This window comes from Vigna umbellata, chromosome 2 (assembly GCF_029865625.1).
Source record: "Vigna umbellata cultivar VRB3 chromosome 2, Vumbellata_1.0, whole genome shotgun sequence".
In the NCBI taxonomy this organism is placed as follows: Eukaryota; Viridiplantae; Streptophyta; class Magnoliopsida; order Fabales; family Fabaceae; genus Vigna; species Vigna umbellata.
In genome coordinates, this window is record NC_142166.1 from 10,654,990 (window position 1) to 10,675,203 (window position 20,214).

Genomic DNA, 20,214 nt, shown 5'->3' on the forward strand with positions numbered 1-20,214 from the left:
TTCAATTAAACTAAACTAATTAACTTTTTATTCATTTTCTTACTTTTAAATAAATCATTCATTCAGCTCACAGGTTCCTTACTCAAATGCTGTTTGAAGAAGGTGCGATAAAATAAAACAAACGGCGTTAACAAATACCGTGAAATGGAATAGAAGATGAGCAGGTCCAAAAGACAAACATCGAACGCGGGCAAACGGTTAATAACAGTGCAGACAACCTCCGTTTCCAAGTCGCAGCAAAACCCGACAACCCACCTGAAAGAGAGAGAAAGAGAGTGGTCAATAGCAGTCAACACATCTTGTTTTCTTTCACTCGGCTGTTCGCTAATCAACAAAACAAGATCAAATCAAAACCAGAAAATGAAAATTCGTGATCGAATCGTAAACTGAACAAACCAAAAATTGTCGTGCACTGTCATGGAAAAGGAAGAACCGATGCAGCAACCGCTCACAGACTCGTCGCTAACCACCCATTCATCAACTTCCACTGCTTCCGATGAAGAGCAACTCCACTCAGAAACCCTATCTCTGCATTCTTCTGCTCGTAAGTTGCGTTTCAATAACACTTTTTTCTTCTCTGTTATATTGTATTGATAGTAGTAAATACTGAATAATGGTGTGTTCATGCGGCAGATATGCAAAGAAGCTCTACCGCAAGTAAGCTTGGTCAAGTTGAGAGTAAGGTTAGAGCATCTGTGTTAAATTATTAATTTTAAAAAAATTAAAACATTGAGATTGTGAATTTCAAAGGTGTGATTTTTATTTTTATTTTTTTAATTTTGAAATGTTCTGCTTGGTCTCAGTCACCTTATAAAGGGATTCTGGACGTGGTTTATGAGCCGTTGTTGTTGCTTCTTGTTCTTATGAGTGCTGAAGATATAGGTTTAGAATGACTATGGCTATGGCTTCCCAGCTTTATTAAGTGCTTTTTAAATTAGTGTTTGTGTATAAGATATTTCTAGAATCCAAGACGAAATGAGGTTTAGTATTATTGAAATAAGCTTAAATGTATCATAAGCTATGTTGTAATCTCTTCCGAATGAGTGTTCATGTCATTAGATAACCCCAATTAAGCTATGATTAAGCTCTTTAAACACACCCTCAGTGTATTTTTCTGTCACTGTTTGAAAGTTTCGTGACTTCTTGGCCTTTAAAGGTATTTGTGAGGCTTAGAAACCTGAGGTTACATGAAGCTTATAAAAGAAAACAAGAAGCAAATAGTCTCGAATTATAGAATTATTCCTTGACAGTAACAATTAATTTGACCAAAACTGCCATGAATCCAGCTGCAAAATCCAGTTTTTGATGTTTGGTATTAGATCTTCCATGAATAAATGGATCGGAGTTTGATACTTTGATTCATGCTCTCCCTTCTCTGCTTCCCATTTATTGATTTCTCAGCACTGAAATGCACCATTTTATGTACAGCAGTCAGCACAGCATTCTGATGAGGAAACTATTGTAAAGGAGACAGTAGAGGCACCTCAAAAACAGACAAAATCAACTTCAGATGTCTGTTTGTTCAACTTCATCGTCTAAACTATCACCAACTTCTGTATCAATGTATTTATCATCTGCCCCTAGTTCAACTGTACCACAACAGAGACCATCTCCCAAAGCTGTAAAAGTGCAAAAAATGGACAAAGGAACTCCTTCTGGTGATACAACCTTGTCTTCAGTTTCTGTTTCAAGGACATCTGCATCTGATGGATACAACTGGCGGAAGTATGGTCAGAAGCAAGTGAAGAGTCCTACAGGTTCTCGAAGTTATTACAGGTGTACCCATTCAAATTGTTGTGCAAAGAAGATTAAATTTTGTGACCATTCAGGATATGTGATAGAGATTGTTTACAAAAGTCAACATAGTCATGATCCCCCACACATAGTTGATTCTACTAAGGAAAGTAAATTCCTGCCTTACAGTGAACCTAAAATAAAATGCAGTATTCCAAAGCAGTCTAGCAGAGTTCAAATTGATTCTGATCCATCTTCTCCAAGAAAACCTTTATATGAATCACCTTGCAGTGCCAATAAAAATCAAGAAAACTCATCCCATGATGAGAATGACAAAGTTTTGTTGAAAAAAGAGCATGTTAATGACCCTGAGCCAAAAAGAAGGCAAGTTGCATATGAATTAATTTTTTTCATAGGAAATTTTTGAGGAATTTACTCTTTTTCTTGTACATGTGGCTGGATGTAATGTCTAATGCTCTTGTCCTTAATATGATAACTAGACTGAACAAAGGTGATTTAACATGCTTGGATTCAGCAATAAAACCTGGAAAGAAACCAAAGTTTGTTGTACATGCAGCAGAGGATATGGGGATATCAAGTGATGGATACCGATGGCGCAAATATGGACAAAAATTGGTGAAGGGAAACCCACATTTCAGGTTCATGGTTATATCTTGCTTTCTTTTTGTATTTAAATAATACCCCTACTCGTAGTTCTGTTCTTCTATGGAAGTCGTAGCTGCAGTGTGGAATTTTATAAATAAATTTCCTGTTTGATTTGTTGGGTCAAATCAATTGAAGATATTGGTTTCACAAAAAATCTCTCGTGCTTATGTTCATAGATGCCATTGTTTTGGTTAATCAATAAATGGAATGCTAAGAAGTGTTTGAGTGTTTTGTTTTAAATCAAGGGTTGCATGTCTCCTTTTAATATTCCAAGATATAGCTAGTCTGATATGCTTGGTATGCACAGGTCCATTAAAATTGTACTTTTTTTTTATAATTGTATTTTATATTTATTTAAAAATAAAAACAAGTTTTAAAACATATATATTAAAATTGAAGATGATTAATTATATTTTTAATTGAACACATGTTACCCTAAAATATTATTATCTGATCTTTCTTCAAGTAATAATAGTGATACTATATGTATACAATAATTAAAAATCAATTGTAATAGATATAAACTTATAATTAATTAAATTTTAGTATTCATTCTCTTTTACTTCAAATACTGTGTTTACATGTTGAATTTAATTTTTGTGACATAAAGGATTACATAAGTGTGACATAAGTTCAATCAGGATTTACATCACTTTTAACCCAAAAAATTTGTCTTTTTTCTTGTACAGTGTTAACTTAAAAACACTTAAAAACCCACTGTGAGATGTTAACTTCCCTTTTGTTTTATTTAATACGACTGTTGAAATCTTACTTCTGTGCTTATCAATGTGAATTTCCAGAAACTACTACAGATGCACTTCTGCTGGATGTCCTGTTCGAAAGCACATTGAGACTGCTGTGGATAACGCAAAAACTGTGATTATAACATACAAGGGAGTGCATGATCATGACATGCCTGTGGCCAAGAAACGACAGGGTCCACCAAGGGCTTCCCTTGTGGCTGCTGCAGCTCCTGCTTCAATGAAAAATTTGCACTTCAAAAAAGGTGGTTTGGTACAAAACCAGGAAACTTCTTCTGCTCAATGCTCAGAGGACACAGAAGATGAAGCATTGGACCTTGGTGGTGAGAAAGCAATCGAATCAGCTCGAACTCTTTTAAGTATTGGCTTTGAAATTTAACCCTGTTGAATGTATCTTTCAGAAATCATGCAACTTTTATCCATGTATAAATTAATTGGTCGGTCTCATGTAATTTTTGTGCTGTTCAATGTTTCTCTTTGTTGTGTTTTTACCCGTTTAGCTTTTTGGTTCAGAAGTTATGTTTAATTGAACACATGTTCAGCTTGTTTAGGAATTCACTACTATCTTATTCTCTCGTGGAGAATGAGAATAGGTGAAGATCTTTTTATCATTCAATTTCTGACACATTGATAGTTTTGAGTGTAAATAAGAAGGAATGCAAGAGTAGAAAGTAGATATGATATTTTAAAATTCTGCTTTTTTAGTTAAGGGATAAAAAAAGAAATGCTTTTGGGCCAAAATACTTTAATTTAAGTTGGGCTTTTTCTTCCTGCACCTTCATATATTTCTGAGAATTTCTTCCTTCATCCCATGTTTTCTTCCTGTACCCCTATAATTACTAACTATACTCTCATACTAGAAAAAAGGATTAAAATATTTCTTCCACTGCTGCAGTCATCATTGTTGCCATTATAAAAGAAGAAAAAGAGAAGAAAAATAATCATCAGAGAGAACATGGAAGAAAACTCGTTCCAAAATATATATACGTTTCCAAAAGTTTGTTCTGAGAAGTATTCCAAAATGCATTTTATATTTCAGAAGTCTTATTTTAAAAATTAGAGGATGGTGAAAAGAAATTTTGGGGGTGCAGGAACGAAAGCCGAATCCTAGTTTGAAACCCGCAGAGTAAAAAGCAGACTCCACGAAGCTGAGAGGCTACTGTCTGAAATTTGTGAAATGAAGGAATAATAAATTACTTTGGAAATGAATAATACTTAAAAAAGATAAACTTCAATAGCAAATTAGCAAACTGTACTTTGTGTTTTTAATTAAATGGTCCAGAGATTTAGTATCACTTTGAGTATGAAATAATGTTGAAAAGATATTACTCACCCTATATGCTCAAAATTTTGGACAATATTATTTATTAATTTAAAAGTAGATAATATGTAATGTTATCATTCAATAAAACAAAAACATGTAATATAAGTTGTTATTGTTCTTTTACTTTAATGATTCCCACAAATTTAAATATGAAAATTATTAACAAAACTCTTACAAGACTTTTTAAATACATTTTGTCAATGTTTTCTGTTTAAAATGCATTTTTTTTGTCATTACTTAATATTTCAAACACAATTTTTGGTTATTACTTGATATTGCTAATACAATTTTGTCATTACATGATATTGAAGAGTGACGTGAACACCTTATCATATTTCTTCTAATAAACGTATTACTTAACACATTTCTTCTAATACACGTGAGGCTCTGATTTATAATTTTTCACATTTCTTTCACTAATGATAAACATTTCTGGGGAAATATGATAATGACATTTTTCATTAAAATCTATTTTAATGAAGTTTATTTGGTGCTTAATACAATTTAATATTTTATAAACACGTCATTATGCTTCCTACGGTTCTCATCCAATGTGATTATATCGACTAAGGTTGGTTTTAAAAATTCTTTAGACAGGTGATCATGCACTGAAAGGAGTTCATCCATATTTGCAACATGCCCACGTTATAATAATATAATAAATATATAAATAAATAATCATTCAATACAATAACTTTTAACATATTTTATATTTAATACAATAAAAAATTACAATTTTAATATAGAATTTTAATTTTATTAATTTTATTTAAGCTGTTAAAATTTAAGATAATTGCACATATGTTTAAAATTGAACTATTGTAACATATGTTTATGAAAAGAAATATTAATGGTAATATATAATTTGTATATTTAACTTTAAGTTTTACATAACAAACAATTACTAAAATCAAACACACATACAATTAGTTTAATCATTTACTCAATTCAAACAAAATTAATAAAACTAAATTTTTTTATATTAAGGTTATTTTTTTTTTCTTATTGTACTATAAGTAAAACATATAAATAGTCATTGTAAAAAACTAAGTATTTACGAAAAAGAAAATTTCTGATTCAAGAATCTAAAATTGGACAAATTTCCTATTTCGTTAATAGGCTAACTTCTAATTGATGTTATGGTTACCATTTCGTATCATTCCATACTTTTTTTCTGTACTCCCATAAATATGAAATTTTTCACCTTGTTCTTAGAAAGTATTTATGGATTATACATCATACGTCATTTTTTGGCATAAATTTTTGTCCCAAAAATGAGTTTCAAATTGTAAAATCCACAAACATTTATAACTTCCAAATTGTAAAATCTAAAAAAAAAAATTATTTCAAAATTTTACAATATAAAAATATTTTTTGTATAACTTTTATTACTTCAAGATCATACAATCTAATTTTCTTTTTTCACGAAATAAAACTTTTGAATGTTGAAAGAAGGAGATTATTGATCATGTTGGAACTCAACAACTAACGACCAGTCCGAACACTAACAGTGTCCCTAGCTACTAGACCGACAACATAACAACCCGGCAGTTCAAGGGTCAAAATTGATTGTAACTCATGTTTGAATTCTCTATAATCAAAGTATAACTAATTAACAGCATTTTTAACACAAAAAGAATGATTTGAAATACATAATTGTCATCTCAATTCTTTTAATCAATTAACATACTTAAATAATAGATTAAAACATAACTAATCTTTTAGAATTCAAATCTAACTTATATTAATTGATTAGATTATTTTTATAATCGATTAATAATATCATGAAGATGGTTTTCTTTTAAAGACAAGTTTTCTTCTCATTTCAACAACACAATTTTCTAAATCTTATAAGAAAGTGGTTTTAAGTTCTTGAAGAGAGTAAGAGCTAGGTCTTTGAGAAATTCATAAACAAAAAGATGAGTTTAATTTTATGGATTCTTGTTTGATTGTAATGCTTACACTTCATGTATATACATTTCTTTTATTTTATGTATTTTTCATTCTTTACACTCTTTTTACTAGGTAGGAATATTGTTTTAATAATTGACACTAGAACTAATAATAAAAAATTAATCAATTAAAAAATCCTACTATAGCTAATATCTCTCAAACATTTGTTGAAGGACCATTTATTAATAGACCACCTCTATTTGAAGAAAAAAACTACCTATTTTAAAAATTCATAATGAAAATCTTCTTAGAATTAACCAAGAAAGATATATGAGATGTTGTGATAAATGGAACCTTTCAACCGACAAAGATTGAAAATGATAAAAATATACCTAAAGAATTTTCTTCATGAACACATGATGAAAACAAGAGAACACATTATGATGTTAGAGTCAAAGATATCATATCTTCTACACTAACATTGGATGAATTTTACATTATCTCAGCTTGTGAAATAGCCAAATAAATGTGGAATTTCTTGGAGATGACATAGAAGGCATAGGTGAAGCCAATAGGTCAAGAAAAAACAACATCTTCTAAGAATACGAAATGTTTATAATGAAGGTTGGAGAGAACATATTTGATGTTTAGAAAAGGTTTATTCAAGGTAACATCAAGATCCTACCGAGTTTAAACAGAACATGGTAGCTCAAGGTTACAACAATATCTCAATCAAAAGATCTTACAACTCTAAATATGGTCATCCTCTTTGGAAAATTGAGAGAACAGGAATTAGAACTGGAAAAACTTAAAGAGGAAAAAAGAGGAGAAAAAAAAGCATACCATAGCCTTGAAAATTGTTGCCAAGGTTGTGCAAAATATACTACCAGAAAGATTGAATCTAACCGAATATATTTAAAAGATGAAGCATTAAATCTTATGATAAAAGAGGTTTCCAAAATTTATGAAATACAAGAATAAATCTAACAATACTTCTGAAGGAACTAAGAGACCATTCTAAAAGCAAGAATAATCTATTGTCCCAACATGCTTTGAATATCATAAAACTAGCCACGTGAAGCCTGATTGTCTTGTTTCAAGTGAAAGCAAAAACTAGCCACTTGAAGCCTAATTGGTCAAATAATCAAAATATTAAGAAGTGGTAATGCAAAAGAGTATTTCTCATCCTCTTTTTTTGCTATCTTGAGTTCCCATGGTATTTTTCATCAGTCTACGTATCCTCATACACCGCAACAAAATGATATATCAGAACGAAAAAATAAACATTGGTTGAAACTGTCCATACCCTTTTGCTTGGTGCCCATATTCCTGTCCATCACTGTGGGAATGCCTTATTAATAAAATGTCCTCCTCCTCTCTTGATAATAAAGTCTCTTTCCTCATTTTGTTTCCTAATGATCCTCTCTTTCATACATCTCCTCGAGTGTTTGGTTATGTATGTTTTGTTCATGACATGTCTTTAGGTCTAGACAAACTCTCTGCTCCCGCTCTCAAATGTGTCTTCTTAAGTTATTCTCGACTTAAAAAAGAATATCGATGTTACTCTCCTGAAACTAAGTATTACATGTTTGTCAATGTCACATTCTTTGAACAAACTCCTTACTTATCTCCATCTGTTTAAGATGTTTATATCCTCCAACAGGTCCTTCTTATTCCAATGGCTGAGTTAAATAATTTCACTGTCTCTATCATTCCAAGTCTTGATCATAATCCTCCTGAACCCATTTCTCCACATACTGAGATCATGTCACACAGGGCCCCAATGGATAATCCACCTCCCCAAGATAATGGTGAATCTCCTACTTCAGATTTTTCTCCCTCGTCACCTCCTCCCATACCTCCTGGTGCAAATGATTCAGCATGGACTATTGCTCTCAGAAAAGGTACTCGTTCCACTCGAAACCCTCATCCCATTTATAATTTTCTTAACTATGATCGATTGTCACCCTCCTATTTTTCTCTTTTATCCTCAGTGTCTTTTGTTGTTATACCCAAGAATGTGAAAGAAACATTTGATCATCCTAAATGACGACAAACTATGATTGCAGAAATGTAGGCTCTTAACCACAATAATACTTGGGAGCCAATGCCCTTTCCCCCGAGCAAAAAAGGCGGTTGGTTGCCAAGGAGTGTATGCAGTTAAAGTTGACCCTGATGGTGAAATTGATCGGCTCAAAACCCAACTTGTTGCAAAAGATTACACTTAGGTTTACGATCTTGATTATTGTGACACTTTCCCTCCTATAGCTAAGATGACTCTATTATTCACCTCTTTTTTGCCATGATAGTCATCCGTCATTGGCCACTTCATCAATTGGATATTAGAAATGTCTTCCTACATGGTGACGTTGAGGAAGAAATATGGAGCAACCTCCTAGGTTTGTTGCTCAAGAGGAATCTGATATGGTATGCAAACTACATCAATCTCTATATGGCCTTAAGCAATCACCACATGCTTGGTTTGGAAAGTTTAGCTCCATTGTTCAAAAATTTGAGCTAAAACAAAATGAAACAAATCTTTTTTACTATCGTTCTTCTCTTGGGTAATGTGTTTACTTAATAATATATGTTGGTGATATTGTCATTATAGGAAATGATGTTGGTTGAATATCTCAACTGAAAGAGTACTTGTGTAGACATTTTCAAACCAAGGATCCTGGAAGTTTCAAATACTTCTTAGGCATTGAAGTAGTGCAATCAAAAGATGGAGTTATAATATCCCAAAGGAAGTATGCTCTTGATATATTACAAAAAACAAACATGATTGATTGCAGATCGGTAGACAATCTCATAGACCCAAACCAAAAATTAAAGACAAAAGAAGTGAGTTATTCTCCGATCCAGAGGTATAGGAGACTGATTGGAAAACTGATTTATCTCACTATTACAAGGTCAGATCTATCCTTTGTAGTTGAAGTGGTTAGTTAGTTCATGCAGACTCCATGTGTTGACCATTGAAATACTCTCATTTACATTCTAAGGTATGTCAGGACAAAGATTGTTATATGAAGATAAAGGAAACATCCAGGTCTCTCGGTATTGTGATGCAGATTAGGCAAGTTCACATATTGATAAACAGTCTACTCCAGGATAGTGTGTTTTTCTAGGATGAAATATTATTTCATGGAAAAGTTAGAAACAAAATGTAGTAGCTTGATCAATCATTAAATGTGGGGTGAAACAATTCCTTCAATAGCTTAAATTTTGTGACACTCATACTATGAAGATGTATTACAACAATTACATTGTTCTCTACATTGCATCAAATCCATTGTTTCACAAGAGGATTAAACATATAGAAATTGATTGTCATTTTGTTCGTGAAAAGTTATTGACTAAAAAAATATGTAATGAGTTGATTGGGTCAAATGATCAACTCGTAAATGTATTGACCGTCATTAAGAGATCATCGAATTGAGTTTATTTGTTCCAAGCTCGATACATACAATTTGTATGATGAAACTTAAAAATGAGTTTAAGATATTTATCCTATTTTATCATCATTATATTGTGTCAACGATGACCTTATTTATCATGATTATATTATATTTAAGATTATCCTATTTATCATGATTATATTGTGTCCAGGATTAATCTATTTATCATATTGTGTATAGGATTACCTTATTCATCATATATTCTTGATCAATTTATTCTTATAAGTAGAAGATTATAAGAAAGATCAATTAAACCTTCTAGAATTATTTTACAGTTAATATCCATCCTGACTTAGAATAGTTCTGAATTCCTAAATTTTCCTTAATTACCAGTCCATTATAAGTGCTTAACAATTGTAATAATTATTAATTTTGAAGAACACGTTAGTCTATAATTTGTAAGACTCCCAAAAAGTTGTTACTTAAAGCCTCAAGTGGAGTGAATACTCAACTGGGTGTTAGGTCGTATTAGCGTTATATATTTCTCTACACATGATTATTACTTATAGTTTATAATTTGTAGTACTCCTAGAAAGCTATTACTTATAGTCTCCATAATCAAAGGGTGTTGGGCTGTGTTAGTGTTATATATTTCTCTCGTATGACTTTTTCTGAGAATGAATTCCCTAATGCTGAATTTTTAGATGATCATGGTGAAAATTTTGCTTCATCTCTCCTGACAAATTCTAACAACTTCCGCTTAATCTCTGTATGAAATGAGAGTTCTAACAAGACAAGTCACATGAAGGATATGATCCATTCCCAGTGTGAGCCCAGGCTCATTATTTTCTGTCAGGAGACAGTTGCAAAAGCGTATGATGGTGATCTAAAATTAATTTGGATCCAAAAGAAAGATAATAAAAAAAGTGTAACTAGGTATTGAGTATGAGAAATGCACCATAACAAATTGTACAATAGATAGTCTTGCCAAGACAAATATGATAAAGGAATGAAATCCATATGGGAAAAGAAACAACCGTCACCACCGTCATGAGAAGAATAAGTATGACACCTACAAGATCCGAAAATGACATCTGCCAACATACAACATAGAAAACATGTTAGCAATAAATATGAACATATAGCTAGTAACAAAGGAATTACATTTCATATTGGGTAACAATAAATTTTAAGAATATAACCCCATTGTCAGTAGTTGTCTCGAGAAGCTTATTAAAAAAAACAATTATTTCAACAAAATAAATTAAATTAATGTCAGGGGTAAGAGAAAATTTTCTCTACATGATCAGTTGACCATACTTCATATGGAACATTGAATAATTTTAACAATTGCTAGTCAAGTAACATTATTCCACCCGCACTAACTTTTAAGACGTAGATGTTATGATAAGTAGATAAAAAATCTACCATAAACAGTTTAGTTTCATCAATCAATATGGTCTTGTTAAGACTACCCATGATTTCGATCATATAATAAATAGTAAGATCTTAATTAAATGCACAAAAAAACAAAATAAATCAAATTTTTACTCTTAAAGAAAAAACAAAATGAACCTTCACAAAGATCGTCAAACCCTTCAAAGCAAGAAAGTCTAGACCACGTTTAATGATTAGACTACAACCATCACAAGATGTTGACGACAATGTAGACACTGAAAACCCATGTGTAACACAAGACTCAAATTTGATTTACTAGACCGTCTACTCTTAACCAAACTGGACACACAGGTTCCCAAGTTTATTCTAACATAGTATATCAACTCATCTTGAGATCGTATGCTTAATTTGGTATTGTCAGTATTATGAAGGGATGTTCAAAGAAAAAGTTGCCATCAGCATTGCGAGTTGAGCACATGTCAACTAAAAGGCTGGCTACCAACCTCTAATAAAGCATTGAAACAAAGATAGAAGATCTGCAAGCAAGCTCTTACGGTCTTATTCAATATATCTATATATACAAGTTCTCCCATGCAGCAGAAAAAGAATAATGATTCAAGCGATTCTAAATGACTCTATGTGAGTTAAAGCTCTTTGCATGCAATAATGTCATAAGGCTTCTCTTAGTGCAAGACCTTAGGAGCATCTAGCACGACAATAGAGAATGCTTCTTATTTCTAAAGCCTTCACTTTGTGAATTTACTAAGTCCGTATCCTCTCTATTGGGTGTTATCTTAGTAATCTTTTCAAACAACTCTTCTGTTGTAGCAAGAAGTCACACTTAAAGAATACTCGGGAAAGTCAAAAGTGGCTACATGAACAAAAAAAAAAAAGACTTGTTCTTTAGCTTGGGAAGATAAAGGAGATAGTCAAGAATGATTTTATACATTTGTTATAAGCCAGAAGTGATAGTTAGAATAATTGTAACCAATTATTGATTAGTGAAATTCTTTACAATAGGAGAAACTATACGTAGCCCAGTACTGAGGTAAATCGTTATAAAATTCATAGGTATGCCACTGCCTCAAGTAGTGCACCTGTAACAGCTTTTTGCTGTCTTTTACAAGCAGCTTGCAAAAACCCTCTTAAAACATTATTTGACTGTCAAACGATCACTCATAGACATCTAATCATCATAGTCTGACAATACATTTGTTAAAATCTTTTAAGCTCTATTCAATCATTCCTTATACTTGTATTGAGATCAATTAAGAATTTTTCATAAATTAACATTTTCCTCCTCGAGTAATATAGTTTGTTCACCTAGAAAAGTTAATTTATAATTGAGGAAAAGTTAACCACCACTGCCTCAAGTATTGCACCTGTAACAGCTTTTTGCTGTCTTTTACAAGCAGCTTGCAAAAACCCTCTTAAAACATTATTTGACTGTCAAACGATCACTCATAGACATCTAATCATCATAGTCTAACAATACATTTGTTAAAATCTTTTAAGCTCTATTCAATCATTCCTTATACTTGTATTGAGATCAATTAAGAATTATTCATAAATTAACATTTTCCTCCTGGAGTAATATAGTTTGTTCACCTAGAAAAGTTAATTTATAATTGAGGAAAAGTTAACCACCACCTTATATGAGCAAACTATCAGCCCAGGTACAGAGAATCGGATGATAGAATATCAACACAAAAATACTTAGACTTTAAATATCATGGTAACTATTGGAAACTATTCGATCCCATTGTCTCTTAACTTGTGCACATTATATTCTATTACTCTCCCTTCCATTTATGTCAATAATCTCCTTTAGTAACCAAAAATAAAAAATGATACTAAGAAGATCAAGTATACATCCAATTGTATGATTACTGTGGTTGGAGAAACATGTAGAATTTAAGGGAAAAAAGTCAAGAAATAGTATGTATCTAGATCAATTGAAGAGAAATAATAACCTAATAACATGAAAAAAAGTGCATTAATTTATTTTTAGTCCCTGTATTACATCGATCTTATCGTTTTGGCCTTTGTTGACCATTTAATCCCTATAACATAAAATTTTACTATTTTTATCTCGTTGTCAATATCTTCTGTTCAAATGATGAGATGATAATCAAAATACTACATCACCATGACACTAACGAGGTGGAACAAAACAATAAAATTTTATGTTACAAAGACAAAAAATGTTAAAAGTGGGTATATTATAGGAATCATTTATATATTCAAGATTTAATTTATTTATAATTTTTTTTAAGATTATTTTTTTAAAATCTCACTTATCCACACAAAAAAACATAATTTTATAATTTTTTTTTATTTAAAGAAATGCTGATTCGTTTTATTTTTCTAAGATTAAATTTAAAAAGAAATGCATTTTTTCAAATTTAAAATACTATGAATGAATCATAAATTCAATATATAAAAAGCATTTTAAAAATTTAAAGAATTAAAAACCAAATATATATACAGAGACACACTCAACCTCTAGACTTAAATATAAGAAAAATGATCAAATTTCACACAGATTAAAAAGCTAGTTATATCCATTTAATGTTATTGATTTCATAAAATAAAGGAGCGTAATTTCTAAATTACTCAACATGTTTATTGGTATTGTGCCAAGGTTTAAACTTGAGTATAAGATAAATATTAAGGTTTAAAGATAAATTTTATAAATAAATATGCTCTTTTAAAATGTATAAGGAAAGGTAGTTTACGTTCCGTTATTTTTATCACCTTTCTTAAAGGAAACCTTTATTGATACTAACTAGGCAGACTAAACAAAAGCAAAAAAAAATAAAAAAATAGAGGGAGAACAGGCATACCCCAGTAGTCCTCTGCCTTGCCAAGATCTAGGTGTAACAGTTAAGTTTATCACTATGCCTTGCCTCACAATAACAACAGGTACTGCACGACCCATATTTGACTGAGCCTCCGAAGAAAGCCTTTGCAGCAAATTATCACCTGCTTCCACATCACCAAATTTAAGAATTTGATCTCCAAGTTGTAAACCATCCTCCACTGCTGGAGACGAATCTGCTATCTCGTCTACCATTGCAAAGGGTCTACTAATCAACACATCCACATCCATTGAATTGGGGGAATGTCTCATAAGGACATTTTGTGATGTCATCAATGAAACAGCGTCTGTAGTTGATGAGGTCTGACTATCCGAACCATCAACATTACCTTAGCATGAAGTCAAACATTGTCATAATAAATATCATTTATTATTCATAGAGAGAGTAATCTTAATCAAACTAAAGAAGAAGGGAGAAAGACTAATACAAGAATTCATACCAATACTAATTGTTGAAATGTAATGTTTTATTTTGTTTTATTATTCATGTAATGGAGTGCCTTGCCCCTTTGTGTTCTATAAATACAGTAGTAAAGTTGTAACAGTGTAAGAAATATACACTATTTTATTTCATTACATTTATTCAAGTTGGTATCACACTCAGACCATCTTTTTTGGTTCATTTTCATGTCTGTCATCAGCACCATAGTCTTTCATCCGCCGTTCGCAATTGTTGTCCGTCATCCACCATCGTATCTCCTTTGACAAAGTTAGGGTTAGGTGTGCCTCGAGAAGCGCAACCCATCCATAGTGGTCGCCACCTCAAAATCTGTCAGACACGCCGCCACGTGCCATCTTTCGTGGTAACCCATCCTTCTGGACGTGTTTTTGTCCTTGTTCTTCTTTTTTGGTGGCAATAGCTTTCACCTAGGGTTTTCCTCTCAAAGTTAAGGTTTTTTGGAATCCTAGGGTTTTCTCTCCAAGCTATGTTCTTTTTTATTTTGGAATGACTTCCTCTCTATCTATACTCCTATATTACCACTACAAAGCGCAATTGGAAAAATTACTTATCTTGATTCGCATTTGTGGAGTTATGGTTTCTTGGTCAAGGATACCATAATCATCTAAAACAATGTCTCTACTGTTCAGATGAAGAAAAACCTTAGTGGCAAAAACTGGATTTTGAGTTGTGTTGTTTTGTGGAAATCCATTGTCACTACAAGATATTTTGAGACCTTATAAGACATGCTTGAATGGAAATTCAACGTTTTATAGTCATACTTCTCCTGACAAATGTTTTTATCTTATGGTTTATGTTGATAATATTGTTATTACAGGAAATGATGTCACTAAAATTGCTGAAGTAAAGAACCATTTGTTCGCCACTTTTAGACCAAAGATCTGGGTGGTCTAAAATATTTTCTTGGTATTGAAGTGATACAATAAAAAGAATGTGTCATCATTTCACAAAGAAAATAGCTCTTGATATTTGGGAGGAGATAGACCTTTCAAATTGCAAGCCCATTGAAAGAGCAAGGTGAACTTTTTTAAGACCCAAAGAGATGTAGAAGGTTGGTTGGAAAACTCGTCTATCTTGTTATAACAAGACCTGATCTTTCTTATGCACTGGGAGTTGTGAGTCAATTTATGCAAAATCCCCACATTGATCATTGGAATGTTGTGATTTGCATTCTCATATATGTAAAAGGGAACCCAGGACAGGAACTGTTGTACGAGAACAAGGGAAGTACTCAAATTGAAGGGTATTGTGATGCGGATTGGGCTGGTTGTCCATTTGACAGAAGATCTATCACAAGATACTTTGTATTCCTTAAAAGGGAACCTTGTATCTTGGAAAAGTAAGAAACAAAGTGTTATTGCTCGATCTAACACAAAAGTTGAATATAAATCTATGGCTCTAGCTACATGTGAACTTGTGTGGATTAAACAACTCCTTTAAGAGTTGAAATTTTGTGAAAATGAGCAGATAAAGTTGTATTGTGCCAACCAGGCAACTCTTCATATTGCCTCTAATCCAGTGTTTCATGAGAGAACAAAACATATAGAAATTGATTGTCATTTATTTAGAGAGAAGCTATTGTGCAAGGATGTTATATTAAGTTTGTCAGCTCTAATGAACAACTTGCAAACATTTGACTAAATCTCTAAGGAGGCCTAGAATTTAATTTATATGTTCCAAGCTTGGTGCATATAATCTATATACTCCAGCTTGAGTAGAGTGCTGAAATGTAACGTTTTACTTTGTTTTATTATTCATGTATGGGAACCCAACTTTAGGGTCAGGGTTTTAAGGCAGTGTCTTGCCCCTTTGTATTATGCCCTTTGCATTCTATAAATACAGTAGTAAAGCTGTAACAGTGTAAGAAATATACACTGTTTTACTTCATTACATTTATTCAAGTCTAACAAAAACAATAGCTTTGCACAAACAAAGATTAGTCACTTTAACAACAAAACACAATAACAAACAATCATCTTTTCCTACATCAGGTTTACAGGCAACTTTGCAATGGGATTTTTTGCATCTTCAAGGAAGAGTGGCTTTGTTAAGCCTCTTTGGACCAATATTTTACACGCATGCCCATGACTTTGAAAGAAAGATTTTGCAGTGGGTGGGTTCTGCAGGGTTGATGTGCTTGTAATTGTAGGACATGCTGGAACTTCTCATGAGATAGAGTGGTAGCTTGGCTTCTTTATGAGTGTGTTAAAGTTTTGATGCTGATGGAATTGGCAGCAGGGGAAAGAAGGGTGCTATCATGGATAATAACATATAGACGTAAAATTTTCAAGTTGGTCAGATTCAACAACAAAAATACTACAGTGGTTTAGACTTTATATTTTAGTAACATTTCAACATGATTAGTATTATACCTAAAACAATAAACAGACCAAGTAATTATTTGCACAACAATTTATGCCCCATAAGCTAATGACAAAGAAATAGACTATAAAAAGTTGTCATAATTTGAGATTAAAAAGAAAATTACGGCATTGGCACGGGAATCAGGGTAAGGAGGACCCAACATCAAATTTGACAGAGCGCAAGGTTGCTCCAGAAAAAAAATTGACCCTAACACGTGCATTCGGTGACTAAGCAGAAGAAAGCTACAAGGCAAGACACATACATACACAAGGAAAAAATCATACATAAAAAAAGACAACCTTAAAACAAGAAGAATCATGAATTCATGCTATAATAATTCATAAAGAATAAATGCACTGCTAGCAATACCCAAAACCCATAAAAGATAGACATAGAAACAGAATTTCAAAATCCCAAATTCCATGGTAAAAGGAGCAGCTAGACCACTATGAATCACCTTATTGACAAACAAAACCTAAGTTCATAGTAGCATATAAAATCAAAGTTCCAACATGCAAATCTATATGCACAAGAACACCAACTCTTTGGTGATACCTGGATTCTTGTAGACCGATGACCTACTTTCAAGTCTTGCAGAATGCAGAATTTGAATATTTTTGTTTATTTTCTCAGTTATCTCCTTGTGGTCATTGCGCAACTCTACAAAGAGAACGGAAATCATAAAACATCAGCATGTTGACGCTTGTAAAAAAGCCATCGAACACAAATAAAAGTAGTTCGAAGCCAAATCTGCGAACCTGCAAGGCGACGTCGTTCGGCTCGAACAACGGGGATGTCGATATCGGAACGAGGAAAACCCTAAAAAATGTAGCAGCGGCGTCTCGTAAAGAACGAATGAATAAAAGCTTATGCAAAACTTTGGAATGAATAGATGGTTGGAATTAGTGGTGTGAGAAAAGAAAGAGAAGGGAAAACCTCAGAATCGACGAGACCACCAGACACACCAGGAGCTCCGGGCCGGGAGAGGCGAGCGATGACGGCGTTCATCTCCGCCTCCAGCGCGCTACGCTTGTCCATGAGAGACATGGTTTCCGCCTTCACGTTCGTCGCCACCATAGCCACCTTCGAGAGAAACGATTTTTGGTTGTTCTTCTAATAAAATAACGATGAACTGGTGTATTTATTTATCTAGGGTTTTTTTTTTCCTATGCGCGAGCAGGGTTTCTAATGTCTTTAACTTGGAAAGGAAAACTATATAATTATTTTATTTGTAACCATCACTTTAATTGTTGTTATATCAGTTAATAATTATTTTTTAAAAATAAACAAATAAATATATACTAGATTGAATAGAAAAATTTAAAGATTCGTTTTCCGATGACTATCTTACATACTGAAGATACTTATTTACAATTGTCTTGAAATATCTTATGAAAAAATTCTTTTGTGAGCAAATGTACAGATATATAGATTCAAATTTGCATAAGCATTATCTTCATTACGTGTGTTTGTCAATTTCAATAGGTTTAACTTTATTATATTTTGCATAGTTGACGCGTTATTACATCACAATTGACATGGGTATTATCAACTTTTTATTTTAAAGTCCTATTGTATGATTCGTATAAGATGGTGTCATCAAGAAGAAAATTAATATCATTATCTTTAAAGCTTGCCACTCCAGCTCAACCCAACTAATATACTCAAAGTGGAATAAGAACATGAATAAGAGTCATCAAACTCACATTAAAATGCATTATCTTTCATCTCATACAAAATTCCCAAAATGTGAAATAAATTAGGTCACATCAAAGATGGTAGTCTAAGACAAAAGCCAAGATAAAAAGAAAAAGACAATCCTCCAAAAAGCTACGAGTGCATGGATAAGAATGGTTTTGAATATCTTTAAATAAGCAAAATCTTGTATAATAAATCAAAGTTCAACCAATTTTTTTGTTTGATTTCGACTATGTACTTAAAAATCAATAAACTATAAATACATATTTTTAAAAACATCGCGTCTCATCAAATGTTTACTAGACACAAGTGGTTTATTTATATACTTTTTCTAACCTTTAATATTTCTTATACACAATGAAAATTTATAAATACTTATTCATTACACAAAGAAGATTAGTGACATGTCCTTAACCTCTGTCAAATATGGAGATAAATGTTTAAGATGTTGTATAGTGTATGTAACTTGTGATCTTTTAAATAATCAAAGTGTTTTAGCTACTGAGTGATTTTGTCTAGATAATACTTGTACTTAATCAAATGTAATTGTCTTCAAGTATTTCTTGTAACTTATTTAGGAGTGGTTGTATGTAAAAAATATTTGTAACTTAGCAATTGGCTGTGTCCAAAGAATACATATAGTGCTCAATCGATACTCATTATATATAAATAATACTTATTTTTTTAGTTAGAACTAGAGATTAAATAATATTTGTATTTTGCAGTGATAGTGGTGAAACTTGATCAAGTTAATAAAAAATTAAATGTTTTATGTTTCTTCAAAACAAACCAATATGAAAACATAATGCATAAAACTATATATTCATGTCATTTATCTTCAACTAACTTAAAGATGAGAACTTTTTGAAATTTTAAATAAGTTGCTATAATACAATTGTCATATTGAAATTGAATATGATAAATTTTGTCAAATACATCTCTTACACGACATTAAACTTCGTTTGTGTTTATCAAGTTAAAGATTTGCAAAATTGTTTTTTAAAATTCCCAAAACACAATTTAACCCCATTTGTGTTTTTGGCCTATTTTCACAATTTAGTTTATTTTGATTGTAACTTTACTGTTATGTAGTAAGATATTTATTACATAAAATATCTTAGATATTATATTTATTACATAAAATATCTTAGATATTTTAAACAGTTAAGTAACTAACCACATTTTTAGGTAAGGTGGTTATTTTTATTTTGCTTATAAATACAGTAACAGGGCAAAGGTCCAGGTACGTTCTCTTTATGTTCTAGAGACCCTGAATAATATTTCAGAGCAGTATCATAATCACTCCCTTGAGAGCTGAGGCTCCATAACTCACATCTGACTTGAGCGTCGGAGTATCTTTGCAGGTACCGCCCCCTCCTTTGGCAAGCATGAACAACAACAATTGGAGAAGAGCAAGCGTCCCAGACAGCCAGGAGCAACAAAGACACACCGGACAACATTTATACCGAAACATTTTGGCGCCCACCGTGGGGCCGAGTGTCATCTCACAAAAACCGCAAGAGGAGCACTCAGCCTCGATGAATCACTTCTTCGGATAAAGCTACTCCATCAAATCGCTGCATCGCCGCCAAGATTCTCCTCCGCGAACCATTGACGCCACTGTCATTACCAGATCA

General features: G+C 32.2%; 1 protein-coding gene and 1 pseudogene across 2 annotated transcripts; one reads left to right on the forward strand and one right to left on the reverse strand.

The window, feature by feature from the left end:
• The first annotated feature begins 157 nt into the window (after nt 1-157).
• On the forward strand, nt 158-3,650 carry LOC148203407 (putative WRKY transcription factor 32; annotated as a pseudogene). The gene is made up of 5 exons (XR_015784502.1): nt 158-544; nt 634-683; nt 1,429-2,118; nt 2,235-2,393; nt 3,201-3,650. The product of XR_015784502.1 is annotated as a putative WRKY transcription factor 32 (transcript).
• A 7,041-nt stretch (nt 3,651-10,691) lies between these two features.
• LOC148203408 (uncharacterized) lies at nt 10,692-18,040 on the reverse strand. Its single transcript, XM_088106101.1, has 5 exons — nt 17,816-18,040; nt 17,638-17,698; nt 17,435-17,539; nt 14,021-14,384; nt 10,692-10,870 (listed from the first exon to the last, which is right to left on the reverse strand). The coding sequence occupies exons 1-5, from the start codon at nt 17,954-17,956 to the stop codon at nt 10,849-10,851; spliced, it is 693 nt and encodes a 230-aa protein (XP_087962227.1). The 5' UTR covers nt 17,957-18,040; the 3' UTR covers nt 10,692-10,848.
• Nucleotides 18,041-20,214: the final 2,174 nt, after the last annotated feature.

Coding starts and splice junctions, on each gene's coding strand:
- LOC148203408 (XM_088106101.1), bottom strand. CDS start 17,956: ATGGTGGCGACGAACGTGAAGGCGGAAACCATGTCTCTCATGGACAAG. Junction 17,540..17,637: donor CGAACGACGTCGCCTTGCAG/GTTCGCAGATTT, acceptor TTCTCTTTGTAG/AGTTGCGCAATGACCACAAG. Junction 14,385..17,434: donor ATCGGTCTACAAGAATCCAG/GTATCACCAAAG, acceptor CTTCATGCTAAG/GTAATGTTGATGGTTCGGAT.